The following is a 27,683-nucleotide window of genomic DNA, read 5'->3' on the forward strand; positions in this document are numbered from 1 at the left end:
ATTTTCAACATTTATAAATTCTATATAAAATATATCTAACAAATTTTCCACCAACAGGTTTCTGTGCCGATGCACCACAACCAATATACAAAGCATACCAACTTTGAACACTTCAATATCATGGTTTGCATTTTCAACACCACAATTAATAGTCTATGTCAATCTCGACAAACAGAAAATACTTCCCTCCCTACCTTGTAGGCTTACCCAGTATTCGAAGGCTTGGCAATCTCTGAATGTCATTAAACATTTGTGTTTAACAGATTTCTTTCTTTACATTCATAAATTGGCCACTGCACAGTTTGGAATGAATGATTTTATTTGTCAGTTAAACAAATACATGTATATACAAATATTTTGCACAATAACGTCAGGGACTTATTTTTTACATATACAATTGCATAGATAGACACATTACAGATATAGAGATGGAAAAAATGCTCAACCTCCAGATGAGTATGAGGAGGGAGTTTAAGTACAATTCTTACAAGCTTGTTTGGCTGGTAGCTTATTCTTTAGATGTTTGGGGCTGCTGGCGAACCATGGTGTGCAGGTGTAATCAAAGTGACACTGGACTAGCGCACTTGCCCGAGTCTTTATGGTGTCTATGAGCGAGGTTTCCATCCAACACTTTCCTGTGTTTCAATGTGTAGCATATGAAAAACCTTGTAGCCTATTCTTCTTATTGGTTTTTAGACTAATTTCCTAAAACAATGATTGTCTGCCTCATGGTTCAGCTGTCAGAGATTTGAGCACTGAATATATCAGGGCATTGCATACATGGGCATATAGGCTTAGGTATCCACTACATGATATGAATATATTCATAAATATATAGCCTATATAAAAGGAAGAGAAGATTCGGCCTAACCCCAGAGAGATAGAGATATGCGACACCGACATGCTTTCCTTTTTTGACATATGACTACTGCGTCTGCTATACAGATGCAAAGGTACAGAAGGCGGGTAATTCATACATTTTCAATCAAAATATTTTGTATAAAGATAAGCATGATATTCTTACATTATAGGAGTAACTCTGGTAGGCCTGAAACAATCTTTGTCCCCTCAAGTTCAACTTTCCATGTCAATTGGAGCGCCAGTGTGCACTACATAGGTCTGCAGTAGCTAAAGCGTAATAATAGCCACACCGTACGAAACCTTCACAGACGTTTCTAAACTTTATTAGGGTAATATCAAAAGAAAGTAAAGGCATTGTTAATCGGGAAAATACAAACAGAACAACAAATGTAAACGAGGGGAAAAATGCACTAACCTCCCCTCATGTCTTCTTGGGCACCTGTATTTGGGGAGTTTCTCCCATCCTTCTCTGCAGATCCTCTCACACTCTGTCAAGTTAGATGGGGAGCATCATTTCACAGCTATTTTCAGATCTCTCAACGACATCCCTATGGTGAAGCATGGTGGTGGCAGCATCATGCTGTGGGGATGTTTTTCTGAGGCAGGGATTGGAAGACTAGTCAGGTTTGAGGGAAAGATGAACAGAGGAAAGATGAACAGAGGAAAGTACAGAGAGATCCTTGATGAGAGTGCTCAGGACCTCAGACCGGGGCGAAGGTTCGCCTGACAGCAGGACAACGAACCTAAGCCAAGACAACACAGGAGTGGCTTCGGGACAAGTCTCCATCTGTCCTTGAGTGGCCAAGCCAGAGCTTGGACTTGAACCCAATCGAGCATTCTCCCATTCTTCTCTACAGATCCTCTCAAGCTCTGTCAAGTTGGATGGGGAGTGTCACTTCACAGCTATTTTCAAATCTCTCCAGAGAGATACGCCATCCCATCTGGTTTGCGCTTCGTCCCACTATCATTTGTTTTTCAACAGGCCAATGATCCAACACACCTCCAGGCTGTGTAAGTGCTATTTGACCAAAAAGGAGTGTGATGGAGTGCTGCATCAGATGACCGGGCCTCGACAATCACCCGACCTCAACCCAATTGAGATGGTTTGGGATAAGTTGGACCGCAGTGTGAAGGAAAGGAAGCCAACGAGTACTCAGCATATGTGGGGATGCAAGACTGTTGGAAATGCATTCCAGGTGAAAGAATGCTAAGATTGTGCAAAGCTGTCATCAAGTCAAAGGGTGTCTACTTTGAATTATATAAAATATATTTAGATTTGTTTAACACTTTTTTGGTTACTACATGATTCCATGTGTTATTTTATATTTTTGATGTATTCACTGTTATTCTACAATGTAGAAAATAGTCAAAATAAAGAGAAACCCTTGAATGAGTAGGTGTGTCCAACCTTTTGACTGGTACTGTATATATTTATTAAAATATTAATATCATACAGTGGACACCTAAGCCTATAGGCCCATGTATGCAATGCCCTGATACATTTAGTGCCCAAATCTTTGACACCTGAACCATGCGGTTGACAATTATTGTTTTCGGAAAGTTGCCTAAAAAAACAATACAAATAATAGGCTATAAAGTTTTGCATATGCTACACATTGAAACACAGTGTTTTTGTAATTTGTTTTTGGCTGTATTTAAGGAAATGTAAATGTCACTCATTTGGCCAACATTCCTTGTTTATTAATGGCATTGGCTGCGCCAGGTTGGATCTGAATATATATGGATGTCCATAAAATGTCTCAAATGTCCAGTAAAATAAAATCTTCCCTAAAGGAAACTCTGAAATGGTATATTGTTTTTTGATGATTTAGGACCTATAGTACTACTGCCAGTGCTTAGATTTTCCATTAGGTTTGTTAAAATAGAGCCCTGGGAGTTTTGCTTAAATATTGTATTCTAGAGGAAAGTTGTTTAAATACAGCGTCAGACGCTGACATTGCTGATGTTCTCATTACTGTTATTTTTCCCCCCATTGGTGACAGGGCTACTACTTTCACACGGACAACCCCTACAAGGATTGGCCCAACGCATTTGAGGAGGGGTTTCGAAAGTCCAAAGAGGGAGATCTGCCCAACGCTGTCCTGTTACTGGAGGGGGCCATTTTACAGGATCCCCAGGACTCAGAGGTGAACAGGCACAAGGGGGTGATGAGACACGGGCACAGTAATCACACACATTTCCAGCATGACTTTCACACAGGACCATAATATACTGGCACCAACTGCCAATCAGCCTCAGAACTTCACAAATCATGTGTACGGTCAACACTCAGAGAGTGCTAAGTGGCCGACGTTGATTGCTAGTGGAGGACTGGGAATTCTGTTAAATAGAGTGGTTTACTGTAGCCAAACTACGCTGTCTTCATCTCCCAATGAGAATTGTCAATTTTCCCGATGGGTTGAGTAATAGCTATTTTCTCAGCTTTTTCTCTCCTGCTCATTTCCTCTCTATTGTAATAGCAGTAATCTCTTTACAGCCTCAGAGGGCCCACATTAATAGAAAACGGAACTCGGGAATGCCCTAAAATGATCACAAAAGTCCTCCTAGCGTGCTTGGTTGCTTATCGCTCTGCTGCAGAGACCTCTGGATAGTTTGTAGCTAATGTCACCCTTACATTGATACTCACAAATTCAGTACCAATGTCAATTCACAAAATAAACCAGAATGCAGATTAACCTGCATAGATCATATGTTTCTTCAAAGAGGTCTGAAAGATGCATGTAAACAAGTCTGTTTGGATTGCAGATTCTGCTAGCTGTCCAAATGCAATCCTTGGATGGTATGGAGATTCAAAGTTGGGTTTCAGAACTTATCAGGTACACCTAATGAATTTGGTTGGTTGCCAAGTGTCTCGAGTGAGCCTTTGCAAAAGTAGTATGTGAAATATGCCCCGCTACTTGATCTCATTAATTCATTCTTATTGGCCCTTTGGAACAATACAATACCATGATGCATCATCTTAATAGGAAAACCCCAATAACAGAGTGAGGAGGAGGCTCAGCAATCCTAAATGAACTTGGCTGGCAGAACACTACTGTTTCTGTCAGAAGACAAACCTCAAAGCTATTCACCTATTCACCGCGATATTAATTTCGGCAATTGTATTTTGATGTGTCCTAACTTTACCTTAGACAAACTTCAGACAAAAGTTTGTATTGCAGAGACTGTTTGAGATATAAGATGCTTCCTGACTGTTCTGTTCTTTACCAACAGCAGAAGCGCCTGTGTGAGTGGTACTTAGAACATTGACTGCGAGTGAGTCATCCTATGAGTCATCCTCAGAGTGTGCTGACCTCTGCATCATGACCACACCGTCTCTCCTTAGAGAGGGTGTTAAGCCCAGGTGATGACCCTGTTGTTCAATGCTCCCTATTGTCTCCCCAGGCTTGGCAAGTGTTGGGGACCACCCAGGCCGATAATGAGAACGAGCAGGCAGCTATTGTCTCCCTCCAAAGGTAAGGAGGTGTTATTGCGCAACGTGGACCCATAGACTTCACCACAAACACGGCAATACACTGCATGCTCTGTAGATTCAAATACTCAACTGCTTTAGAAATGTATAGCCGTCTGTGGTAAACTGTGGGGTGTTGGGTTGAGCGTGCAGAGATTAACACAGAGACCGGGAGGTTTTAGTCAGCAAACACGACTTTACTAGGCCATCAAATAAACAAAACCTCCCGGGATGCCACACATCTTAGATGAAAACCATTTTTTATGTTAACGTTAGATATTGTACCGAAGGTATTCAAAGGCCTGTTCCTAGGCTAAGCTACTACTACATTTTATCAACTGGCTCGGTCTACAGGCATGAAAAAAATACATTTTAGTGGGGGTTTTCTCAAATATACGTGCCACATGTTCTAGTGGATTCTATCAGAGAGCCAAAGGTGTCGGGCTCCACAAGTGGAAAGATGGCCCATTTTATATTACCTTGTCAGAAGGCACGCCCGGTCAGTAGATAGGATAAGCAACAGATCAAACAACAGCTTGATCCATCTGTGAGAATGTAAACACTTACAAGGAAATCAAGAGACACGGAACAGCAACACAGACAGTACTTTTACGCTCAATGCACATTCACAAATTGCTGATCCATTTAAATGTGCATTTCATAAGATCCTAGGCCGGTGCTTGGATTTCATTCATTGCAGATGAATGCAACCATCTTGTATTAAGGAACTAAATTAAATCAAGTGCATTTGGGTTAATTAATCATTGGTGTTAAAACCAATGGTTTAAAACTGTAACGCTTTTATATAATCTCCTCAGAATGACTCATCTCCTGAAATCCAGCACTGTTCTGTTATTAATACCACACTGCTTTTACATTGTGTTTTTGCTGACTTTTAGTGTAGCCCCATTGTTGATGTGTATTCCCGAGAAGCCTGGATTAGAGAACTCTGAGTGGAAAAAAAGGAAAGTTGTCGCAGATAACATTTTATCTTAAAAGATGAATGGAGCTTCTGCCCTGTATACCAATTGTAAACTAACTTTATATAACAGTCAGAGACCCATGGCAAGTCTGCCATAAATAATTTGGTTTTCCTGAGAGAACAAGGAAGTTGTAGCACCGACTGTCACAAATCTCAGTGGAACATTTGATGAAAGCCAAATCTGGGTTTGGCTCTTCCCCGAGTGCTCGCTAATCCTTGTTGTTCATCCAACATAGCTCTTTTAATATCTCATAATAATTCATAATTCTAGGTCTGATGCAACAACAAAACTGCGAGCAAGACAAAACTTTTTCTAAGTTGAGAGTAACAATGACAATTGCAAGCCCCAATGTAACTCCTATGAACCAAATGCTTTTGAAGGCAATATGTTAGCCTGGGATACTTGTATGTCACCCCAAAAGGGGACTGGTCCTTGCCACCTGACCCCAGCCTCCTGATGTTCCTTAGCTGTGGCCTGTCCAAATTAGTGTCCGTCATCCGCTTTGAAGTGCTCACTACCCCCATTCACCCGCTCTTCGCCCCCTCTCTCTGTATCTCCAGGTGTCTGGAGCTCCACCCCAACAACCTCCAGGCCCTCATGGCCCTGGCGGTGAGCCTGACCAACACGGGCATGAGGCAGGATGCCTGCGAGGCGCTGCTGTGCTGGCTCCGCCACAACTCCAAGTACAAGCACCTGCTGAAGAGCAAGAGACATCTGGCGGGCTCCCCGGGCTCCCAACGTAGGATGTCTCGTGTCTCTACTGTGGGCAGGAATGAGAGGTAGAATATAAGGACTGGATAGCACTAGCAAAGATCCCATAGGTGTAAGTGCATGCTCATTTTGTAGGAGAATCGTATAAGAAGACTACAATATTCATATTTTCTCCAGAAAGAGGAGAGATGCAGGCCATTCAAGATTACCCAGTTAACATTGGAGAAGTATGCTCCAGGGCACCTTCATTCAAGAGCACTAAATCTGACATCTATTACTTTAAAGCACATTGCTGGCACTCTCTCTCTCTCCTTTACAATCTCTTAGCCTGAGCACTGTGACAATATTACGGAATGGCTCATTCATGCATATTTTATGCTACGGTGTGCTTTATTCTCCTGCCCAGTTATGTTATTTTTAACAGTTTCGTTTTAGAAACTCAGGTTGTTTCAGTGCAATGACTATTACCTCCTGTCGTAAATGAAAGGAAACGTTATTTCAAGGCTTTTCAACCACAGCTGGTGTGGGTGTAATTTTCTTGCCGATCGAGCAAGCATGCTTTCACTTTTATTCAATGTTAAAACGACCACAATTCAGGGTGCTCTTTCCTTTTAAAGGCATACTTTAAGGTGTCACATGAAAATAATTATCAGTTAGGAGCCTACCGGTATATAATGAATTCTCCAATGTATAGGAAAACCATGACTATCAAATCCTATATTCAACAGTGAGATGCAGGTGCAGCCCCCTCTAAATCTCTCTCTCTCTCTTTCCCCCCCCCCTCCCCTCCCAACTATCTTCTCCCTTCCGCTGCACACAATCGGTGTGGAAAATGAATAAAGTGGGCGCAGGGGGACGAACAGCACTGTGGCAGGACTCTCTCAAGAGCATTACTCTGCTGGTTGCCAGTGTGTCTCCACTCCATATAGGCTCTAAGCCAAGTTTGTCTGCCCACAGCTCCCTATTGCTGGAGGTCAAGGAGTTGTTCCTGGAGGCTGCCCAGCACAACAGGGATACCGACCCGGACCTGCAGACGGGCCTGGGCGTGCTGTTCAACATCAGCGCTGAGTTCAACAAAGCTGTGGAGGCCTTCAATGCTGCCCTGTCAGTGCGGCCTGAGGTAGGGGGGCAGTGTAAAGACTTTACACACAAACGTGCGTATGAACGCACCCACACACACACACTGATACGCCTACTATGCGCACACACACACACACACACACACACACACACACAGATGACTGATCAAGGTCACGAATCCCCCAAAACACGACCCAAGATAGCGAGAGAAAGGGAGAGTTCATGCAAACAGAATAACTGAGGCACACCAACCTGTCACACAAATCACTGAAGCACTTCATCCCAAACTTGAGAGAAATCCACTCTCATGAACTCCTGATTCACCCTCCCTGCATACAGCCTCTGTTAGCCGCTCAAGCTCCTATCCTTTAACACTAGGAGAGCAGAGAGTGTTGACTCAAAACAAATGTACTTTATTAATTACTCTGCCATTTTGTTACTGTGCCTCCAGGAAGTATTCACACTGCTTGCTTTTTTCCACATTTTTGTTGTGTTACAGCCTGAAATGAAAATGGATTAAATAGTGATTTTTGTGTCACTGGCCTACACACAATACCTCATAATGTCAAAGTGGAATCATGTTTTTAGACGTTTTTACAAATTGGTAAAAAACGAGAAGCTGAGATGTCTTGATTCGATAAGCGTTCAACCCCTTTGTTATGGCAAGCCTAAATACGTTCAGGAGTTAAAATGTACTTAACAAGTCACATAGTAAGTTCCATGGACTCACTCTGTGTGCAACAATAGTGTTAAATTAACATGATTCTTTTTTTTTACGTCTATCTAATCTCTGTATCCCGCACATACTGTACAATTATCTGTAAGGCCCCTCAGTCGAGCAATGAATTTCAAACATAGATTCAACCACAAGGACCAGGGAGGTTTTCCAATGTCTCTAAAAGAAGGGAACCTATTGGTAGATAGGTAAAAAAAAAGCAAACATTGAATATCCCTTTGAGCATGGTGAAGTTATTAATTACATTTGGATGGTGTATCAATACACCCAATCACTACAAAAGATAGAGATGTCCTACCTAACTCAGCTGCCGAAGAGGATGGAAACCGCTAAGGGATTTCCTAATGGAGCCAATGGTGATTTTAAAACAGTTATGGATGTGATAGGAGAAAACTGAGGATGGATCAACTACATTGTAGTTACTCCATAATACTTACCTAATTGACAGAGTGAAAATAAGGAAGCCTATACAGAATAAAAATATTAAAAAACATGCATCCTGTTTGCAACAAGGCACTAAAGTAATGTGGTGAAGCAATTAACACTGTATTCAGGACAAAGTTATGTTTGGGGAAAATTAAATACAACACAGTACCACTGTCCATATTTTCAAGCATAGTTGTGGCTGAATCATGTTATGGGTATGCTTATAATCATAAAGGACTGGGGAGTTTTTTTAGGATACATTTTTTTACCAAATGGAGCTGAACACAGGCAAAATCCTGGAGGAAAACCTGGTCTGCAGATACTGGGAGAGTAACTCACCTTTCAGCAGGATAATAACCTAAAAAATAAGGCCAAATCTATACTGGAGTTTCTTACCAAGAAGACAGTGAATCGTCCTGAATGTTACAGTTTTGACATAAGTCTACTTAAAAATCTATGGCATGACCTGAAAATGTGACCTGAAAATTCCTAAGACGATAAATGAAAATCATCTAGCAATGATCAACAAACAATTTGACAGAGCTTGAATAATTTTAAAAAGAATAATGGGCAAATATTGCACAATCCAGGTTTGGAAAGCTTACCCAGAAAGACTCACGGCTGTAATCGCTGTCAAAGCAGTTTATGCAAAGTATTGACTCAGGGGTCTGTAATTTAATTTTCATTAAATTTACAAAATTGTCTAAAAACACATTTTAACTTTGTCATTATGGGGTGTTGTGTGTAGATGGGTGAATACGATAGTGTTCTTTGAAATAAAATATGTTATATTCTAAGACCTTCATAGACACAATCAAATGATTTTTTTTTTGCAAAACCATACCTGAAATGTATTTATTAGACTGTAAGAATGTTGATGTTAAAAAGGCGCATCATTGGCCCGAAGTGGGGTCCAATGAGGCTTTTCATATGTCAACCCTGTCCTGCAGTGGTGAGCACATCAGCCCATAAGCCAAAGCGCACCGTATCAGGCCGTGTCCCTGTATACGCAGATATAGCCCCACACGTATTCAACGAGAGGACTGACTTAATGATGCAACTGAACCGTCCTCAAAGGATCCATGGAACTTCAGCGTTGCTCGGTTTTCACAGGGTGTTTTGCCATGTGAGGTAGAAATAATGTACCACGAAGCATACAAGCCCAATCACACCACAGTACCTAAATTACAGTAATTTACACACCAAAGATACAGTGGAAGAACAGGCATATTATGTACTGCTCTCAAAAATCCTTTATTGTAGTGTCGAAATTGACGTTATATCACAGACAAAATTCTACTTAATTTAACTTGCAATACTTCTCTACCAAAGCAGGCACTGTTTCTGATTGGACTTCGCATTACATTACACAACAATCATTAGCAACAAATATGTTCCAATACTAAACCATTTTAGTGATGCAGTGCCTGATGGAGTGAATCACAGTGCAAAATAAATCTGTGGTTCGTTGGCCCCAAATCTGCCAACAAACCACATACCCTCAGTCGACAGTTGCCATGTCTGACCATGTCTGACACTGTCTGAAACCAAACGTCAAAACCAACCACTATACTTATTATGTGTCACCATTCTCCCCTCCGGTGTTGACTCCTTCCCCCTGTCTGTCTCCTCTAGGACTACCTGCTGTGGAACCGCCTGGGTGCCACGCTGGCTAATGGGGACCGCAGCGAGGAGGCAGTGGAAGCCTACACCAGAGCCCTGGAGCTCCAGCCGGGCTTCATTAGGTCCCGCTACAATCTGGGCATCAGCTGCATCAACCTGGGAGCACACAGGTGGGTGAGCAAGGGGGCAAGGGGTGGTGGAGGGGGGGGGCATCTAACTGAGAGCCAGCTGGTGCTCTCGGACACAGCACCTGGCACCGCAGCAGAAGGCTTTGAGTTTCTGCTCAGGTAGAGTCATTGGAGGGGAGTGAGGCAGAGACACTGAATTACATTGAGCCTAATAATGCTCTCTTACTCTTGAAGTTCAACCACTGTAATGTTACAAGTATCAGCAAAGTCCCGTTTAATATGTCAAACACATCAGCCCTGAACCTAGTAACACTCGCTCTAATGTAATGATAGCAAACAAACACAAGGTTCTCTAATAGTCAAGTCTTCCTCATCTTTTAGGGAGGCAGCCAGTAACTTCCTAACGGCCCTGAGTCTGCAGAGGAAGAGCCGGAGTCGGCAACTCTCGCACCAGGTCATGTCGGGGAACATCTGGGCCGCCCTGCGGATAGCCCTGTCCATGATGGACCAGCCGGAGCTCTTCCAGGCGGCCAACATCGGAGACCTAGACCTACTCATGAAAGCCTTCAACCTGGACATGTGAGTGGAGATGAGCCATGGAGACAAGGCTCTACTCTCCTACCAACAGCCAAGAATCCAGTGTACAGATGGAAAGAGCGGTTTTGTCCAGTTGATGACTAGTGTGTGGTCTTTTTTTGCACTCACTACAAGAATTTGCCTATCTTTACTACTCCTAAGTACCTCTGCAGTCTTGAGTACTGCATGTGCTCGAAGAAGAGACTATTTTGCGATGGATTTGCACTGCAATTTGTGATTTTTCCAGAAGATCACAAGGACGGGTAAAGATAGTACAAGTAGGGTAGAGTGGGGTAAGTCATGCCAATGGGTTGGTTGAGCCACCCCTTGTTTCTAGGAAACCATACACAAAATGAATCATGTGACCAAATATTTAGGACGGGGTTATCATTTCATGAAGTCTGTGAAGAAAGAAACCACATGGAACAAGTGGTAAGGAAGTTAGGTCCAAGAAAACAATTTTCACAAAGTCAAATTAATGTATTATTATAGGTTTCATGACGCTTGTATGTAAACCAAAGTAGATAGTTTTAAGACTGGTTTATACATCAGTTTGGGTCTCTATAAGCTACAATATGAGGTCCTTAACCAAGCATGAAAGTGCATCAACGTAGCTGTGTGGCCTAATATAGTCAAAATGGTTGCTTTGGGGTAAAGTTGAGCCAATGGCTAATCAAGACATCCCATACAAATGATGCATAGTATTTTGTCAGTTGTATGCATAATATTTTTGCAATTTGTCATGCATATGAACTCGATTTCTATTGTTACAGAGCAGCCATCATCATGCCCTGTGTATACAAACATTTTTTTTTAAAGCAGGGATCTGGCCCCTTGAGGTTCTTGAAAGAGCAGCCAAGGAAGTGAGAGAAGGGACAAAGTCTATTTGAACAGCAGCAAGGGATGAAAAAAAAGGACACGTAAGACAAGAAAACAAAGATTTACCTGTGTGCTATGATAGAGTAGCAGAGGCACATAAATGTCTTGTCTGAGGACATGGAGTCTGAGCTTGCTAAACAGACCCATTTTATGGGCTTTAGTAGCCTCAAATGCAGAGAACTTGCTTACGAATTGGTACATCGAAACAACATCCCAGTCCCTGACAATCTTACCCCAAGGTGTTTCCACTTACCCTGTCCCCTTGGTAAATTTACCCCATACCTGGGGTAAGTTATGCCAAGAGACCATTTTTTTTGGGACATTCTGTTTTCAAAACATACTGTATGTTTACATGAATTCAGATTTTTCTAGGGATACACAACATCCTGAAATATATATATATATATTGACGTAGTGATGCTGAATGTTAAAAAATGGCTCAACATACCCCACTCTCCCCTAATGCCTTAAAGAACACCGTGGCACTGAGCTAGAGAGAGAAAGTGAAATGCTGAGAATACTGTTGCTGAGCAGTGTTGAGGTTTGACAAAAACGGTTTCCTCATCCAACTACAGTACTTTCAGAGTGTTCGGATTGTCACACCCATTGACCTACAGAAAATATTTAGTGAGTAAAATCAAGACTACACCATAAACTGTAGGACTCAATCCGTTTTCATCAGAAAATCAATAGATTCTTTTAAGAGGTGGTTTTATCCTCTTTTAATTAAGGGAGGGAAAGCACTGCATGGAAACTAAAGCATTTCCCCAAAATAATTCAGTGGCACAAACAAAAGTTTTGAATTCTTTAACTTTTCTTGCACTTTGAAAACAAACTGATAATTTCCTCCTATCTTAATGAAATGTGCAGATTGTAAAGTCTTTACTCGAAACGCATGCTAAAACAATATAAACGTTTACACACATTTTTTGTAAGTCAATTTCAGATTAATTTTTTACTTCCTTTAATACTTGTCATCCTCCAAATCCTTCATGTTTTGTGGTGTGCTCAGCTTCTCATTATATTTGCCAGGTTTTCCCTGTTACGGTTCTCTTCCGGTGAAGGAGAGGAGGACCAAAATGCAGCATGGTTATTTGTAAACATCTTTAATTAAGATGAAAAGCGAACAATACAAAACAAGACCCCTGCCGTGAAAACCTAAACAGCCTTATCTGGTGCAAACAAACAGAGACAGGAACAACCACCCACAAAACACTCAAAGAATATGGCTGCCTAAATATGGTTCCCAACCAGAGACAACGATAAACACCTGCCTCTGATTGAGCACCACTCCAGACAGCCATAGACTATTCTAGACAACCCCACTATACCACAATCCCAATACCGACAAAAAAAACAAGACAAAACACACCACATAATAAACCCATGTCACACCCTGGCCTAACCAAAATAATAAAGAAAACACAAAATACTAAGACCAGGGCGTGACATTCCCTTACTCTTTTATTGGTTAGATTTTTTTTTCACTCAGAGCTGCATATGTACAGTTTTTCACGTGTCAGAAAAAACACATTCCGTTGAATTTGTTCAGGTTTGTGCTTATGGCTGGGATGACATTCAAACTATTCTCTCACGTCACATTGCTAAATCAAAAGATTAAGCTTTGTAGTGAATGGATTTGAGGAATTCCACAATTTTCTAGAAGACAGCATCTTTGTGTAACATCTTGTAACACCTCAAAGGTTACAAAACATGACAACATCTCATGTTAATGTCAGGTTTATCGAAACACAGCAAAAAAAGAAACGTCTTCTCATTGTCAACTGCGTTTATTTTCAACAATCTTAACGTGTAAATATTTGTATGAACATAAGATTCAACAACTAAACTGAACAAGTTCCACAGACATGTGACTAACAGAAATTGAATAATGTGTCCCTGAACAAAGGGGGGTCAAAATCAAAAGTAACAGTCGGTATCTGGTGTGGCCACCAGCTGCATTATGTACTGCAGTGCATCTCCTCCTCATGAACTGCGCCAGATTTTCCAGTTCTTGCTGTGAGATGTTACCCCACTCGTCCACCAAGGCACCTGCAAGATCCCAGACATTTCTAGGGGGAAAGGTCCTAGCCCTCACCCTCCGATCCAACAGGTCCCAGACGCGCTCAATGGGATTGAGATCCGGGCTCTTCACTGACATTCCTGTCTTGCAGGAAATCATGCACAGAACGAGCAGAATGAGGGAGGGGGATGTCTTCCCTGTAACGCACAGCGTTGAGATTGCCTGCAATGACAACAAGCTCAGTCCGACGATGCTGTGACACACTGCCCCAGACCATGACGGACCCTCCACCTCCAAATCGACCCCGCTCCAGAGTACAGGCCTCGGTGTAACGCGCATTCCTAAGACGATAAAACACAAATCCGACCATCATCCCTGGTGAGACAAAACCGTGACTCGTCAGTGAAGAGCACTTTTTGCCAGTCCTGTCTCGTCCAGCGATGGTGGGTTTGTGCCCATAGGCGATGTTGTTGCTGGTGATGCCTGGTGAGGACCTGCCTTACAACAGGCCTACAAGCACTCAGTCCAGCCTCTCTCAGCCTATTGCGGACAGTCTGAGCACTGATGGAGGGATTATGCATTCCTGGTGTAACTCGGGCAGTTGTTGTTACCATCCTGTACCTGTCCCGCAAGTGTGATGTTCAGATGTACCGATCCTGTGCAGGTGTTGTTACACGTGGTCTGCCACTGCAAGGATGATCAGCTGTCCGTCCTGTCTCCCTGTAGCGCTGTCTTAGGCGTCTCACAGTATGGAATTTGCAATTTATTGCCCTGGCCACATCTGCAGTCCTCATGCCTCCTTGCAGCATGCCTAATGCATGTTCACGCAGATGAGCAGGGAGCCCGGCATCTTTCTTTTGGTGTTTTTCAGAGTCAGTAGAAAGGCCTCTTTGGTGTCCTAAGTTTTCATAACTGTGACCTTAATTGTTGAACACAGGTGTATGTTCATTAATTGTTTATGATTCATTGAACAAGCATGGGAAACAGTATTTAACTCTTTTCATTGAAGATCTGTGAAGTTATTTGGATTTTTACGAATGATCTTTGAAAGACAGGGTCCTGAAAAAGGGATGTTTCTTTTTTTGCTGAGTTTAGTTACACAGTGAGATAAACATTTAGTTGTTTGCACATAAGCATTGTTTTGTGTATGAGGTAAATGCAGAGCTAGTAATGGCGCGATGATTTACTAATGAATGTGTTCCATTCTACTTTGTGTTTAGCGGCCCTATTATAAAAAGTGTTACCAAAATAAGCCAAAAATATATACCCTCGTGTGAGAGAATTATTTTCGACAAGGTCAAACAAACATTATCACTATGTGCGTACACTACCAGTCAAAGTTTTAGAACACCTACTCCTTCAAGGGTTTTCATTTGTACAATTTTCTGCATTGTGAAGACATCAAAACTATGAAATAACACACGTGGAATTATGTAGTAACCAAAAAAGTGTTAAACAAATCAAAATATATTTTATATTTGCGATTCTTCAAATAGCCACCCTTTGCCTTGATGACAGCTTTGCACACCCTTGGCATTCTCTCAACCAGCTTCACCTGGAATGCTTTTCCAGCAGTCTTGAAGGAGTTCCCACATATGCTGAGCACTTGTTGGCTGCTTTTCCTTCACTCTGCGATTCCGACTCATCCCAAACCATCTCAATTGGGTTGAGGTCGGGGGATTGTAGAGGCCAGCTCATCTGATGCAGCACTCCATCACTCTCCTTGGTAAAATAGCCCTTACACAGCCTGGAGGTGTGTTGGGTCATTGTCCTGTTGAAAAACAAATGATAGTCCCACTAATCCCAAACCAGATGGGATGGTGTATCGCTGCCGGATGCTGTGGTAGCCACGCTGGTTAAGTGTGCCTTGAATGTTAAATAAATCACAGACAGTGTGACCAGCAAAGCACCCCCAAACCATAACACCTCCCGCTCCATGCTTTACCATGGGAAATACAGATGCAGAGATCATCAAAGATCATCAGTCACTGGCTTACTGGGGCTCTCTCATGCCGTCCCTGGAGGGGGTGCGTCACCTGAGTGGGTTGATTCACTGATGTGGTCATCCTGTCTGGGTTGGCGCCCCCCCCCCCCCTTGGGTTGTGCCTTCGCGGAGATCTTTGCGGGCTATACTCAGCTTTGTCTCAGGATGGTAAGTTGGTGGTTGAAGATATCCCTCTAGAGGTGTGGGGGCTGTGCTTTGGCAAAGTGGGTGGGGTTATATCCTTCCTGTTTGGCCCTGTCCGGGGGTGTCCTCGGGTGGGGCCACAGTGTCTCCTGACCCCTCCTGTCTCAGCCTCCAGTATTTATGCGGCAGTAGTTTATGTGTCGGGGGGTTGGGGTCAGTTTGTTATATCTGGAGTACTTCTCAATTCGGTGTCCTGTGTGAATCTAAGTGTGCGTTCTCTAATTCTCTCCCTCTCTCTCTCGGAGGACCTGAGCCCTAGGACCATGCCCCAGGACTACCTGACATGATGACTCCTTGCTGTCCCCAGTCCACCTGGCCGTGCTGCTGCTCCAGTTTCAACTGTTCTACCTTATTATTATTCGACCATGTTGGTCATTTATGAACATTTGAACATCTTGGCCATGTTCTGTTATAATCTCCACCCGGCACAGCTGGAAGAGGACTGGCCACCCCACATATGCTCTCTCTAATTCTCTTTCTTTCTCTCTCTCGGAGGACCTGAGCCCTAGGACCATGCCCCAGGACTACTTGACATGATGACTCCTTGCTGTCCCCAGTCCACCTGGCCGTGCTGCTGCTCCAGTTTCAACTGTTCTGCCTTATTATTATTCGACCATGCTGGTCATTTATGAACATTTGAACATCTTGGCCATGTTCTGTTATAATCTCTACCCGGCACAGCCAGAAGAGGACTGGCCACCCCACATAGCCTGGTTCCTCTCTAGGTTTCTTCCTAGGTTTTGGCCTTTCTAGGGAGTTTTTCCTAACCACCGTGCATCTACACCTGCATTGCTTGCTGTTTGGGGTTTTAGGCTGGGTTTCTGTACAGCACTTTGAGATATCAGCTGATGTACGAAGGGCTATATAAATAAATTTGATTTGATTTGATCCTTTCACCCACACCATGTCTCACAAAGACATCTCTAATTTGGACTCCAAACCAAATGACAAATTTCCACCGGTCTAATGTCCATTGCTCGTGTTTCTTGGCCCAAGCAAGTCTCTTCTTCTTGTTGGTGTCCTTTAGTAGTGTTTTTGCAGTAATTCGACCATGAAGGCCTGATTCACAGTCTCCTCTGAACAGTAGATGTTAAGATGTGTCTTACTTAAACTCTGAAGCATTTATTTAGGCTGCCATTTCTGAGATTGTTAACTCTAACGAGGCAGCAGAGGTAACTCTGGATCTTCCATTCCTGTGGCGGTCCTCATGAGAGCCAGTTTCATCATAGTGCTTGATGGTTTTTGCGACTGCACTTGAAGAAACTATAAAAGTTCTTGAAATGTTCTGTATTGACTGATGTTCATGTCTTAAAGTGATGATGGACTGTCGTTTCTCTGCTTATTTGAGCTGTTCTTGCCATAATATGGACTTGGTCTTTTATCAAATAGGGCTATCTTCTGTATACCCCCCTAACTTGTCACAACACAACTGATTGGCTCAAACGCATTGAGAAGGAAAGAAATTCCACAAATTAACTTTTAACAAGGCACACCTGTTAATTGAAATGGATTCCAGGTGACTACCTTGTGAAGATGGTTGAGAGAATGCCAAGAGTGTGCAAAGCTGTCATCAAGGCAAAGGGTGGCTGCTTTGTAGAATCTCAAATATAAAATATATTTTGATTTGTTCAACACTTTTTTGGTTACTACATGATTCCATATGTGTCATTTCATCGTTTGTTATGTCTTCACTATTATTCAACAATGTAGAAAATAGTAAAAAATAAAGAAAAACACTTGAATGAGTAGGTGTTCTAAAACTTTTGACCGATAGTGTAGTTACTAGTTGGCTCAGTAGTATAGCAGCGGCACGGTTAGTTTGCACTCTGAAGAACTAATGCCACTATCATGTCTACCAAGAGAGCAAATGACATGTCTATGCAAGAGAGAAAATAACGCATACAACTTCTGTACTGTAGCATTGCGCTGGTGTGTTTACCTGTCAGGGCCTACTGTATGACGGAAGAAATGTTTGATTCAAGGATTTCATGCAATATGGTTCCATTTTTAACAGTACAATGCCCCGGTCCGACTCAATCGACCAAAGGAAAATGCTATTAGGGTCTGGCAGAGACACCATTGCCGATTCATCTTCCAAATTGTACCGCTTTGATGTCATGGTTTGTATAAGCCAAGGCGATCGGGGGACATCTATCACAAAAATACAAAAAAATTGTTCAGCAGTAGTTGCTTTTTCAACTGTAAGCACTTTTCATTCCCCATTTAAGTTTATGGGTATTTAGGAAAGTTTGGCCCGTATAATATTTACAAAGAAATAAAGTCAAATGGGGCGAATAATTCAATTTAGACAAAAACACAAACTGCCATTCAGCAAAGCATTCAGGTTTTGTAACCTTGGTTTGGCACTATGGCGAGGTCAGTTTAATTTGAAAGTAATCTCCTTAAATCTGGTTGAGGCTGGTTTGTGAAGGGGGGGCTATACTGTCAGATTCATGTTTTTACTACTGTAGTCTGCTGAAAATTCACTTTGAATATCACCTTAGACGTACTTGTTACGTCCTTTAATCCCAATCAAGCCTGTTGAAAGTGGTTCCCTTGTTGGCTAAATTTCATACAAAATGTAATTGTAAACCAGATTATGTAGCCCAATGTACTTGAAAAACAGAATAATTTGTTTATTTTGTATAAAATCTATTACATTCAAATGATCTGAAAATGTAATGACTAATTTTCTACATGGGGAAAGGGTTGGAACAGTGCAAATGCACGACGAGGAAAACATCAGACTTTGTCTGGAATCACTGCGGCCAGGATTTTTAGAATATCAAGGAGCCAGAGGCAACTGCTGAGACACAGCACATACTGTATGTGCACACCACTGACAATCTGCATTGGAGGCTAGCTTTGAAGACCAGAAACACACAGGCAGACTGTACAATGTCAAAGGCAACTGGGCCAACACGTTATGGCATCCTTCCATTTACTAGTTGATTTAGTCTGTTACCCCTCCTTCACACACACACACAACCCTTCACTCGACCCACTACCCTCAACCCACCCAGCGAGCAAATGTGTTTGAAATCCGGTTGTAATGATGTAATTTCAGTCAGTTCTGCCCGCTAGGCCCCATCGGACCCCCATCATGATTAGCTACTCCTTGATGTTTCATTCCAACGTTAATAATTTACATTACATGTTTCTGTCCCCATGCCTTCTAGTTGCCCTAACTGTCAGCAGCATATACACTGTAGTACAATAGTACACCGCCAAAACCAGGATTTTCTGAACCTTGTGATTTCATCAAAATCAATGATTTCTTATGGTCTAGTATGCCTGATTTTTGCATTTTGAACAAAAATAATGTACAGTGCATTCGGCGAGTATTCAGACCACTTGACTTTTTCCAAATTTTGTTATGTTACTGCTTTATTCTAAAATGTATTACATTTGTTTTTCTTCACTAATCTACACACAATACCCCAATAATGACAAAGCGAAGACAGGTTTTTAGAAATTGTTGAAAATGTATTAAAAAAATGTTTAAACACAAGTATTCAGACCCTTTGCTATGAGACTCGAAATTGAGCTCAGATGCATCCTGTTTCCATTGATCATCCTTGAGATGTTTCTACAACTTGATTGGAGTTCACCTGTGGTAAATGCAATTGATTAGACATGATTTGAAAAGGCACACACCTGTCTATATAAGGTCCCACAGTTGACAGTGTATGTCAGAGCAAAAACCAAGCCATTACTTCGAAGGAATTGTCCGTAGAACTCAGAGACAGGTTTGTGACCAGGCACAGATCTGGGGAAGAGTACCAAGAACCTGATGGTCACTCTGACAGAGCTCAAGAGTTCTTCTGTGGAGATGAGAGAATCTTCCAGATGGACAACCGTCTCTGCAGCACTCCACCAATCAGGCCTTTATGGTAAAAAGCACTGACAGCCCGCTTGTAGTTTGCCAATTGGCACCTAAAGGACTCTCAGACCATGAAGAAACAAGATTCTCTGGTCTGATGAAACCAAGATTGAACTCTTTGGCCTGAATGCCAAGCATCACGTCTGGAGGAAACTTGGCACCATCCCTATGGTTAAGCATGGTGATGGCAGCATCATTCTGTGTGGATGTTTTTCAGAAGCAGGGACTGGGAGCCTAGTCAGGCTTGAGGGAAAGATGAACGTAGCAAAGTACAGAGAGATCCTCGATGAAAACCTGCTCCAGAGTGCTCAGGACCTCAGACTGGGCCGAAGGTTCACCTTCCAACAGGATAACGACCCTAAGAACACAGTCTAGACAATGCAGGAGTGGATTCAGGACAAGTCTCTGAATGTCCTTGACTGGCCCAGCCAGAGCCTGGACTTCAACCTGATCTAACATCTCTGGAGACACCTGAAAATAGGCGTGCAGTGACACTCCCCATCTAACTTGACAGAGCTTGAGAGGCTCTGCAGAGAAGAATTGGAGAAACTCCCCAAATACAGGTGTGCCAAGCTTGTAGAGTCCTAAGCATGAAGACTCAAGGCTGTAATCGCTGCCAAAGGCACTTCAACTGAGTACTGAGTAGGGTGTGTGTAGATTGATGAGAAAAAAGGATTTAATCAATTTTAGAATAAGGCTGTAACTTAACAAAATGTGGAAAAAGTCAAGTGGTCTGAATACTTTCCGAATGCACTGCAGTTACTTACAAGATTTGAAAAAATAATAATCATGTAATTATTGAGTTACCAACTGTTATACACTACTGTCAAATATATATTACTGTGTGTTGAGTTAGGATGCCCAATGACAAAGTCATTTTTCTAGAACCATTTACCTTCTCAGGTGTGATGACCTATCAAAACCTAGCATGCTCCAAAATAACTTGAGGATGTTCGCATGCTAGATCTTCTATGATTAACTTTGAATGCCCTTTTATTTTTATGCATGCATTGCGACTCATGAAGTTTCCACCCTGCTTCTAAAAACAAAACATATGTTGTTACATTGCACTATTTGTACAATGCACTTTTGACCGGCTGCATTTATGAAGTAAACCTACAGGTAACTGCCAAAATAAAGGAAACACAAGTAAATGAGGGATACAAAGAATATTGAAATCAGGTGCTTCCACACAGGTGGATCCTGGCTTAATTAAGCAACTAACACCCAATCAAGATTAGGGCTATGTATAAAAAAGCCCAGTTGCCCATTATTTTGGCTACCATGTCTAGAAGAGATCTCAGTGACTTTGAGATCCCTCTTTCAACGGCGCATAGGGGGTTTAAAGGGTATGCGTGTGTGTCTGTCACCAGATCTCAACCTAAATAAACACTTATGGGAGTTTCTTGAGCAGTGCCTGAGACAGCATTTTCTTCCACCATCAACAAAACACCAAATTATGGAATTTCTCATGGAAGAATGTGTCGCATCCCTTCAATAGAGTTCCAGAAATGTGTAGAATCTATGGCAAGGAGCTTTAACGCTGTTCTGGCGGCTCATGGTAGCCCAAAGCCCTATTAATCGGTGTTTCCTTTATTTTGGCAGTTACCTGTGTGTGTGTGTGTGTGTGTGTGTGTGTGTGTGTGTGTGTGTGTGTGTGTGTGTGTGTGTGTGTGTGTGTGTGTGTGTGTGTGTGTGTGTGTGTGTGTGTGTGTATACATACATACATACATACATACATACATACATGCATACATACATACAGTACTGTGCAAAAGTTTTAGGCAGTTGTGAAAAAATACTGTAAAGTAAGAATGCTTTCAAAAATAGACATTTTAATAGATTGTATTTATCAATTAACTAAATCTAAAGTGAGTGAAGAGAAGAAAAATCAAATCCATACTTGGTGTGACCACCCTTTGCCTTCAAAACAACAAATTCTTGCAGGTATATTTGCGGAAAGTCAGGGATTCTGTAGGCATATACAGTGGCTTGCGTAAGTTTTCACCCTCCTTGGCATTTTTCCTATTTCGTTGTCCTGCAACCTGGAATTAAAATGGATTTTTGGGGGTTTGTATCATTTGATATATACAACACACCTACCACTTTGAAGATGCAAAATATTTTTCTTGAAACAAACAAGAAATAAAACCATTCCAAGACATTTAAATGTTTCCCCTTTAATCCACTCGAGTGTTGTTTTAGCAGTATGCTTAGGGTCATTGTCCTGCTAGAAGGTGAACCTCCGTCCCAGTCTCAAATCTCTGGAAGACTGAAACAGGTTTCCCTCAAGAATTTCCCTGTATTTAGAGCCATCCATCATTCCTTCAAATCTGACCAGTTTCCCAGTCTCTGCCGATGAAAAATATCCCCACAGCATGATGCTGCCGCCACCATGCTTCTCTGTGGGGATGCTGTTCTCAGGGTGATGAGAGGTGCTAGTTTGCACTAGACAAATCGTTTTCCTTGATGGCCAAAAATCTCCATTTTAGTCTCATCTGACCAGAGTACCTTCTTCCATATGGTTGGAGAGTCTCCCACATACCTTTTGGTGAACACCAAATGTGTTTGCTTATTTTTTATTTTAAGTAATGGCCTTTTCCTTGGCCACTTCCATAAAGCCCAGCTCTGTGGAGTGTACTGGTTTAAGTGGTCCTATGGACAGAAACTCCAGTCTCCGCTGTGGAGCTTTGCAGCTCCTTCAGGGTTATCTTTGTTGCCTCTCTGACTCTGGGGCCTTTCAGAACCTGTGTGTATATATACTGAGATCATGTGACACTAAAATAAAGTCCACCCGTGTGCAATCTAACTATGTGACTTTTGAAAGTAATTGGTTGCAAGAATTGATGTTGTTTTGAAGGCAAAGGGTGGTTGCACCAAATATTGATTTGAGGTAGATTTTTCCTCTGTTCACTCACTTTACGTTTTATTAATTGATAAATATAAACTATTAACATGTCTATTTTTGTATTTTTGAAAGCATTCTTACTTTACAGCATTTTTTCACTCCTGCCTAAAACCTTTGCACAGTACTATGTGTGTATATTATATATACAGTCCTATTGATCTGATTGGTTACTGATCTGATTGGTTACTAATAATATAATTTAAAATCCCTCAAATTGTGTCCCATATGTGTTTAGACACGGCGACCATTTACGGTGATATTAACAATGTCTATACTTAAATGGACAAAATGTTGTTGTTTTTTTAAGTGACTTCAAACTTTTGAACAGTAATTCGTATATATGTATATATATGTGTGTGTGTGTGTGTGTGTGTGTGTGTGTGTGTGTGTATGCATGTATGTATATGTGTGTATATATATATATATATATATATATACACACACACACACACACACACACACACACACACACATATACGAATTACTGTTCAAAAGTTTGAAGTCACTTAAAAAAAACTACAAATTTTGTCCATTTAAGTATAGACATTGTGAATGTTGTAAATGACTTTTACCTCGAAACATGAGTTTTTTAATGGATTATCTACATAGGCGTACAGAGGCCCATTTTCAGAAACCATCACTCCTGTGCTCCAATGGCACGTTGTGTTAGCTAATCCGAGTGTATCATTTTAAAAGGCTAATTGATCATTAGAAAACACTTTTTCAATTATGTTAACTGTTGTGCTGATTAAAGCAATAAAACTGGCCTAAGACTAGTTGAGTATCTGTAGCATCAGTATTTGATTACAGGCTCAAAATAGATAGAAACAAAGACCTTTCTTCTGAAACTCGTCAGTGTATTATTGTTCTGGACAATAAAGGCTATTCCATGCGAGAAATTACCAAGAAACAGAAGAGATGTGTACGACTCCCTTCACGGAACAGCGCAAACTAGCTCTAACCAGCATAGAAAAGAGTGTGAGGCCCCGATGCACAACTGAACAAGACGACACGTACATTAGTGTCTAGTTTGAGAAACAGATGCCTCAAGTCCTCACCTGGCAGTTTCATTAAATAGTACCCACAAAACACCAGTCTCAATGTCAACAGTGAAGAGGCGACTCTGGGATGCTGGCCTTCTACACAGAGTTGCAAAGAAATAATAAAAATAAAAGATTAAGATGGAAAAAAGAACACAGACACTGGAGAGAGGAACTCTGCCTAGAAGGACAGTTTTATTGCTTCTTTAATGAGCACAAGTGTTTTCAGCTGTGCTAATATAATTGCAAAAGAGTTTTCTAATGATCAATTAGCCTTTTAAAATGACAAACTTGGATTAGCTAACACAACGTGCCATTGAAACACAGGAGTGATGGTTGCTGATAATGGGCCTCTGTACGCCAATGTAGATATTCCATAAAAAATGAGTCGTTTCCAGCTACAATAGTCATTTACAACATTAACAATGTCTACACTGTATTTCTGATCAACTTGATATTATTTTTAAATGGACATAATGTGCTTTTTTTTCAAAAACAAGGACATTTCTAAGTAACCCCAAACTTTGGAACGGTAGTGTGTGTATGTATGAATATACAGTGCCTTGCGAAAGTATTCGGCCCCCTTGAACTTTGCGACCTTTTGCCACATTTCAGGCTTCAAACATAAAGATATAAAACTGTATTTTTTTGTGAAGAATCAACAGCAAGTGGGACACAATCATGAAGTGGAACGACATTTATTGGATATTTCAAACTTTTTTAACAAATCAAAAACTGAAAAATTGGGCGTGCAAAATTATTCAGCCCCTTTACTTTCAGTGCAGCAAACTCTCTCCAGAAGTTCAGTGAGGATCTCTGAATGATCCAATGTTGACCTAAATGACTAATGACGATAAATACAATCCACTTGTGTGTAATCAAGTCTCCGTATAAATGCACCTGCACTGTGATAGTCTCAGAGGTCCGTTAAAAGCGCAGAGAGCATCATGAAGAACAAGGAACATACCAGGCAGGTCCGAGATACTGTTGTGAAGAAGTTTAAAGCCGGATTTGGATACAAAAAGATTTCCCAAGCTTTAAACATCCCAAGGACCACTGTGCAAGCGATAATATTGAAATGGAAGGAGTATCAGACCACTGCAAATCTACCAAGACCTGGCCGTCCCTCTAAACTTTCCGCTCATACAAGGAGAAGACTGATCAGAGATGCAGCCAAGAGGCCCATGATCACTCTGGATGAACTGCAGAGATCTACAGCTGAGGTGGGAGACTCTGTCCATAGGACAACAATCAGTCGTATATTGCACAAATCTGGCCTTTATGGAAGAGTGGCAAGAAGAAAGCCATTTCTTAAAGATATCCATAAAAAGTGTCGTTTAAAGTTTGCCACAAGCCACCTCGGAGACACACCAAACATGTGGAAGAAGGTGCTCTGGTCAGATGAAACCAAAATTGAACTTTTTGGCAACAATGCAAAACGTTATGTTTGGCGTAAAAGCAACACAGCTCATCACCTTGAACACACCATCCCCACTGTCAAACATGATGGTGGCAACATCATGGTTTGGGCCTGCTTTTCTTCAGCAGGGACAGGGAAGATGGTTAAAATTGATGGGAAGATGGATGGAGCCAAATACAGGACCATTCTGGAAGAAAACCTGATGGAGTCTGCAAAAGACCTGAGACTGGGACGGAGATTTGTCTTCCAACAAGACAATGATCCAAAACATAAAGCAAAATCTACAATGGAATGGTTCAAAAATAAACATATCCAGGTGTTAGAATGGCCAAGTCAAAGTCCAGACCTGAATCCAATCGAGAATCTGTGGAAAGAACTGAAAACTGCTATTCACAAATGCTCTCCATCCAACCTCACTGAGCTCGAGCTGTTTTGCAAGGAGGAATGGGAAAAAACTTCAGTCTCTCGATGTGCAAAACTGATAGAGACATACCCCAAGCGACTTACAGCTGTAATTGCAGCAAAGGGTGGCGCTACAAAGTATTAACTTAAGGGGGCTGAATAATTTTGCACGCCCAATTTCAGTTTTTGATTTGTTAAAAAAGTTTGAAATATCCAATAAATGTCGTTCCACTTCATGATTGTGTCCCACTTGTTGTTGATTCTTCACAAAAAAATACAGTTTTATATCTTTATGTTTGAAGCCTGAAATGTGGCAAAAGGTCGCAAAGTTCAAGGGGGCCGAATACTTTTGCAAGGCACTGTATATATAGTATTATTTTTTTATCAGTATATAATTGTACACAAGATACACTAAACAGAACATACAAGTTGCGAGCTAAAACTGAGAGCAGGCATTTCCCACACCAACTGTTTTGCTAAAGGATTCAAACACTTTGGTGACAGACAGTTGTATTACCTTTAAATCACTCACGCATGTGTATAACTGAACGACCACAAACCTCAATGGTCAGTACAATAGCATAAGACAAAAAGTTTGTGATTGCTCTGTATCTTGTGTACGATACATTTGTTAATTATCGCCGTTTTGACCAACCCATTGTACAATGCTGGTTTATTATGGTTTATTTCTGTAGCCAACATACAAGTATGAATAGAACAAATAATATTTTGATGAACAAATTACCTAAAAATGAAATAATGGAACACTTTACAGTGTACTTGCAATGCATACTACTCTACTGATATACAGTACCAGTCAAAAGTGTTTCTCGATGTTTTAAAATATTTTTTACATTGTAGAATTAGTGTTGACATCAACTATATAATAACACATGGAATCATGTAGTAACCAAAAGTGTTAAAAATATCAAAATATATTTTAGATTCTTCAAGTAGCCACCCTTTGCCTTGATGACAGCTTTGCGCAATCTTGGCATTCTCTCAACCAGGTTCACCTGGAATGCTTTTCCAACAGTCTTGAAAATATAACATATGCTGAGCACTTGTTGGCTGTTTATTCTTCACTCTGCGGTCCAACTCATCCCAAACCATTACAATTGGGTTGAGGTTGGGTGATTGTGGAGGCCAGGTCATCTGATGCAGCACTCCATCACTCTCCTTCTTGGTCAAATAGCCCTTACACAGCCTGGAGGTGTGTTGGGTCATTGTCCTCTTGAAAAACAAATGATAGTTCCACTAAGCGCAAACCAGATGGGATGGCATATCACTGCAGAATGCTGTGGTAGCAATCTCAGGTGCAGTTAACTCTAACAAATGTATCCTCTGCAGCAGAGGTAACTCTTCCTTTCCTGTGGTGGTCCTCATGAAAGCCAGTTTCATCATAGCGCATGATGGTTTTTGCGACTGCACTTGAAGAAACTTTAAAAGTTCTTCAAATTTTCCGAATTGACTGACGTTCATGTCTTAAACTATTGGACTGTCGTTTCTCTTTGCTTATTTGAGCGGTTCTTGTCATAATATGAACCTGGTCTTTAGTAAAACAGCCCTATCTTCTGTATACCACCCCTAAGGAAAGAAATTCCACAAATGAACGTTTAACAAGGTACACCTGTTAATTGAAATGCATTCCAAGTGACTACCTCATGAAGCTGGTTGAGAGAATGCCAAGTGTGCAAAGCTGTCATCAAGGCAAAGGGTGGCTACTTTGAAGAATCTAAAATTAAATATTGATTTTTTTAATACTTTTTTTGGTTACATGATTCCATGTATCTTATTTCATAGTTTGTAGTCACTATTATTCTACAATGTAGAAAATAGTAAAAATAAAGAAATCCTGGAATTGGTAGGTGAGGCCAAAATTTTGACTGGTACTGTACTTAAACTAGTCAAGCATTAACACCTTTCAGACATACCGTATATGAACGTTCTTTTAAAATAAACTAATATTCAAATTGTGTATTTTGTTGTATATATTTTATCATTGCATGCCTACCAAGGTTTGTATTCCATTGTCTTTATGGGTACTTTATGCTGCAGCTCTCCCTTCCTACCACATAACTAAACAAAAAACAGTCTTCAATTAAAATTATACATTATGCTTGCTTTTCTACTGTTTATCGAGTAAAGAACTAGAGAAGCCATGTAATTGAAAACCATTGAGGAATTGTGATGAGGAACCATGGCCAAGCCACACTAGTTCCTCAGTAACAATGCACTAAAATACAGAAGTGTCAAATGTCAAGAAAATGTGTAGTTTATTGAACTATGCAAACATACATTACAAAAGTCAACTTTAAATAATCCCTTCAGGGAAACTGTATGT

The 27,683-nt window shown here is 41.2% G+C and overlaps 1 protein-coding gene across 1 annotated transcript in view; it reads left to right on the forward strand.

The window, feature by feature from the left end:
* LOC135511684 (PEX5-related protein-like) overlaps positions 1-10,603 on the forward strand; it is a 147,922-nt gene extending 137,319 nt beyond the window's left edge. Inside the window, exons 10-15 of the mRNA XM_064933165.1 lie at positions 2,865-3,008; positions 4,267-4,337; positions 5,877-6,095; positions 6,985-7,147; positions 9,905-10,062; positions 10,402-10,603. Of these exons, the coding sequence (XP_064789237.1) occupies positions 2,865-3,008; positions 4,267-4,337; positions 5,877-6,095; positions 6,985-7,147; positions 9,905-10,062; positions 10,402-10,603 (957 nt within the window). The remainder of the gene's footprint in view (positions 1-2,864; positions 3,009-4,266; positions 4,338-5,876; positions 6,096-6,984; positions 7,148-9,904; positions 10,063-10,401) is intronic.
* The last annotated feature ends 17,080 nt before the right edge of the window (positions 10,604-27,683 follow it).

The sequence above is a fragment of the Oncorhynchus masou genome, chromosome 24 (genome assembly GCF_036934945.1).
Source record: "Oncorhynchus masou masou isolate Uvic2021 chromosome 24, UVic_Omas_1.1, whole genome shotgun sequence".
In the NCBI taxonomy this organism is placed as follows: Eukaryota; Metazoa; Chordata; class Actinopteri; order Salmoniformes; family Salmonidae; genus Oncorhynchus; species Oncorhynchus masou.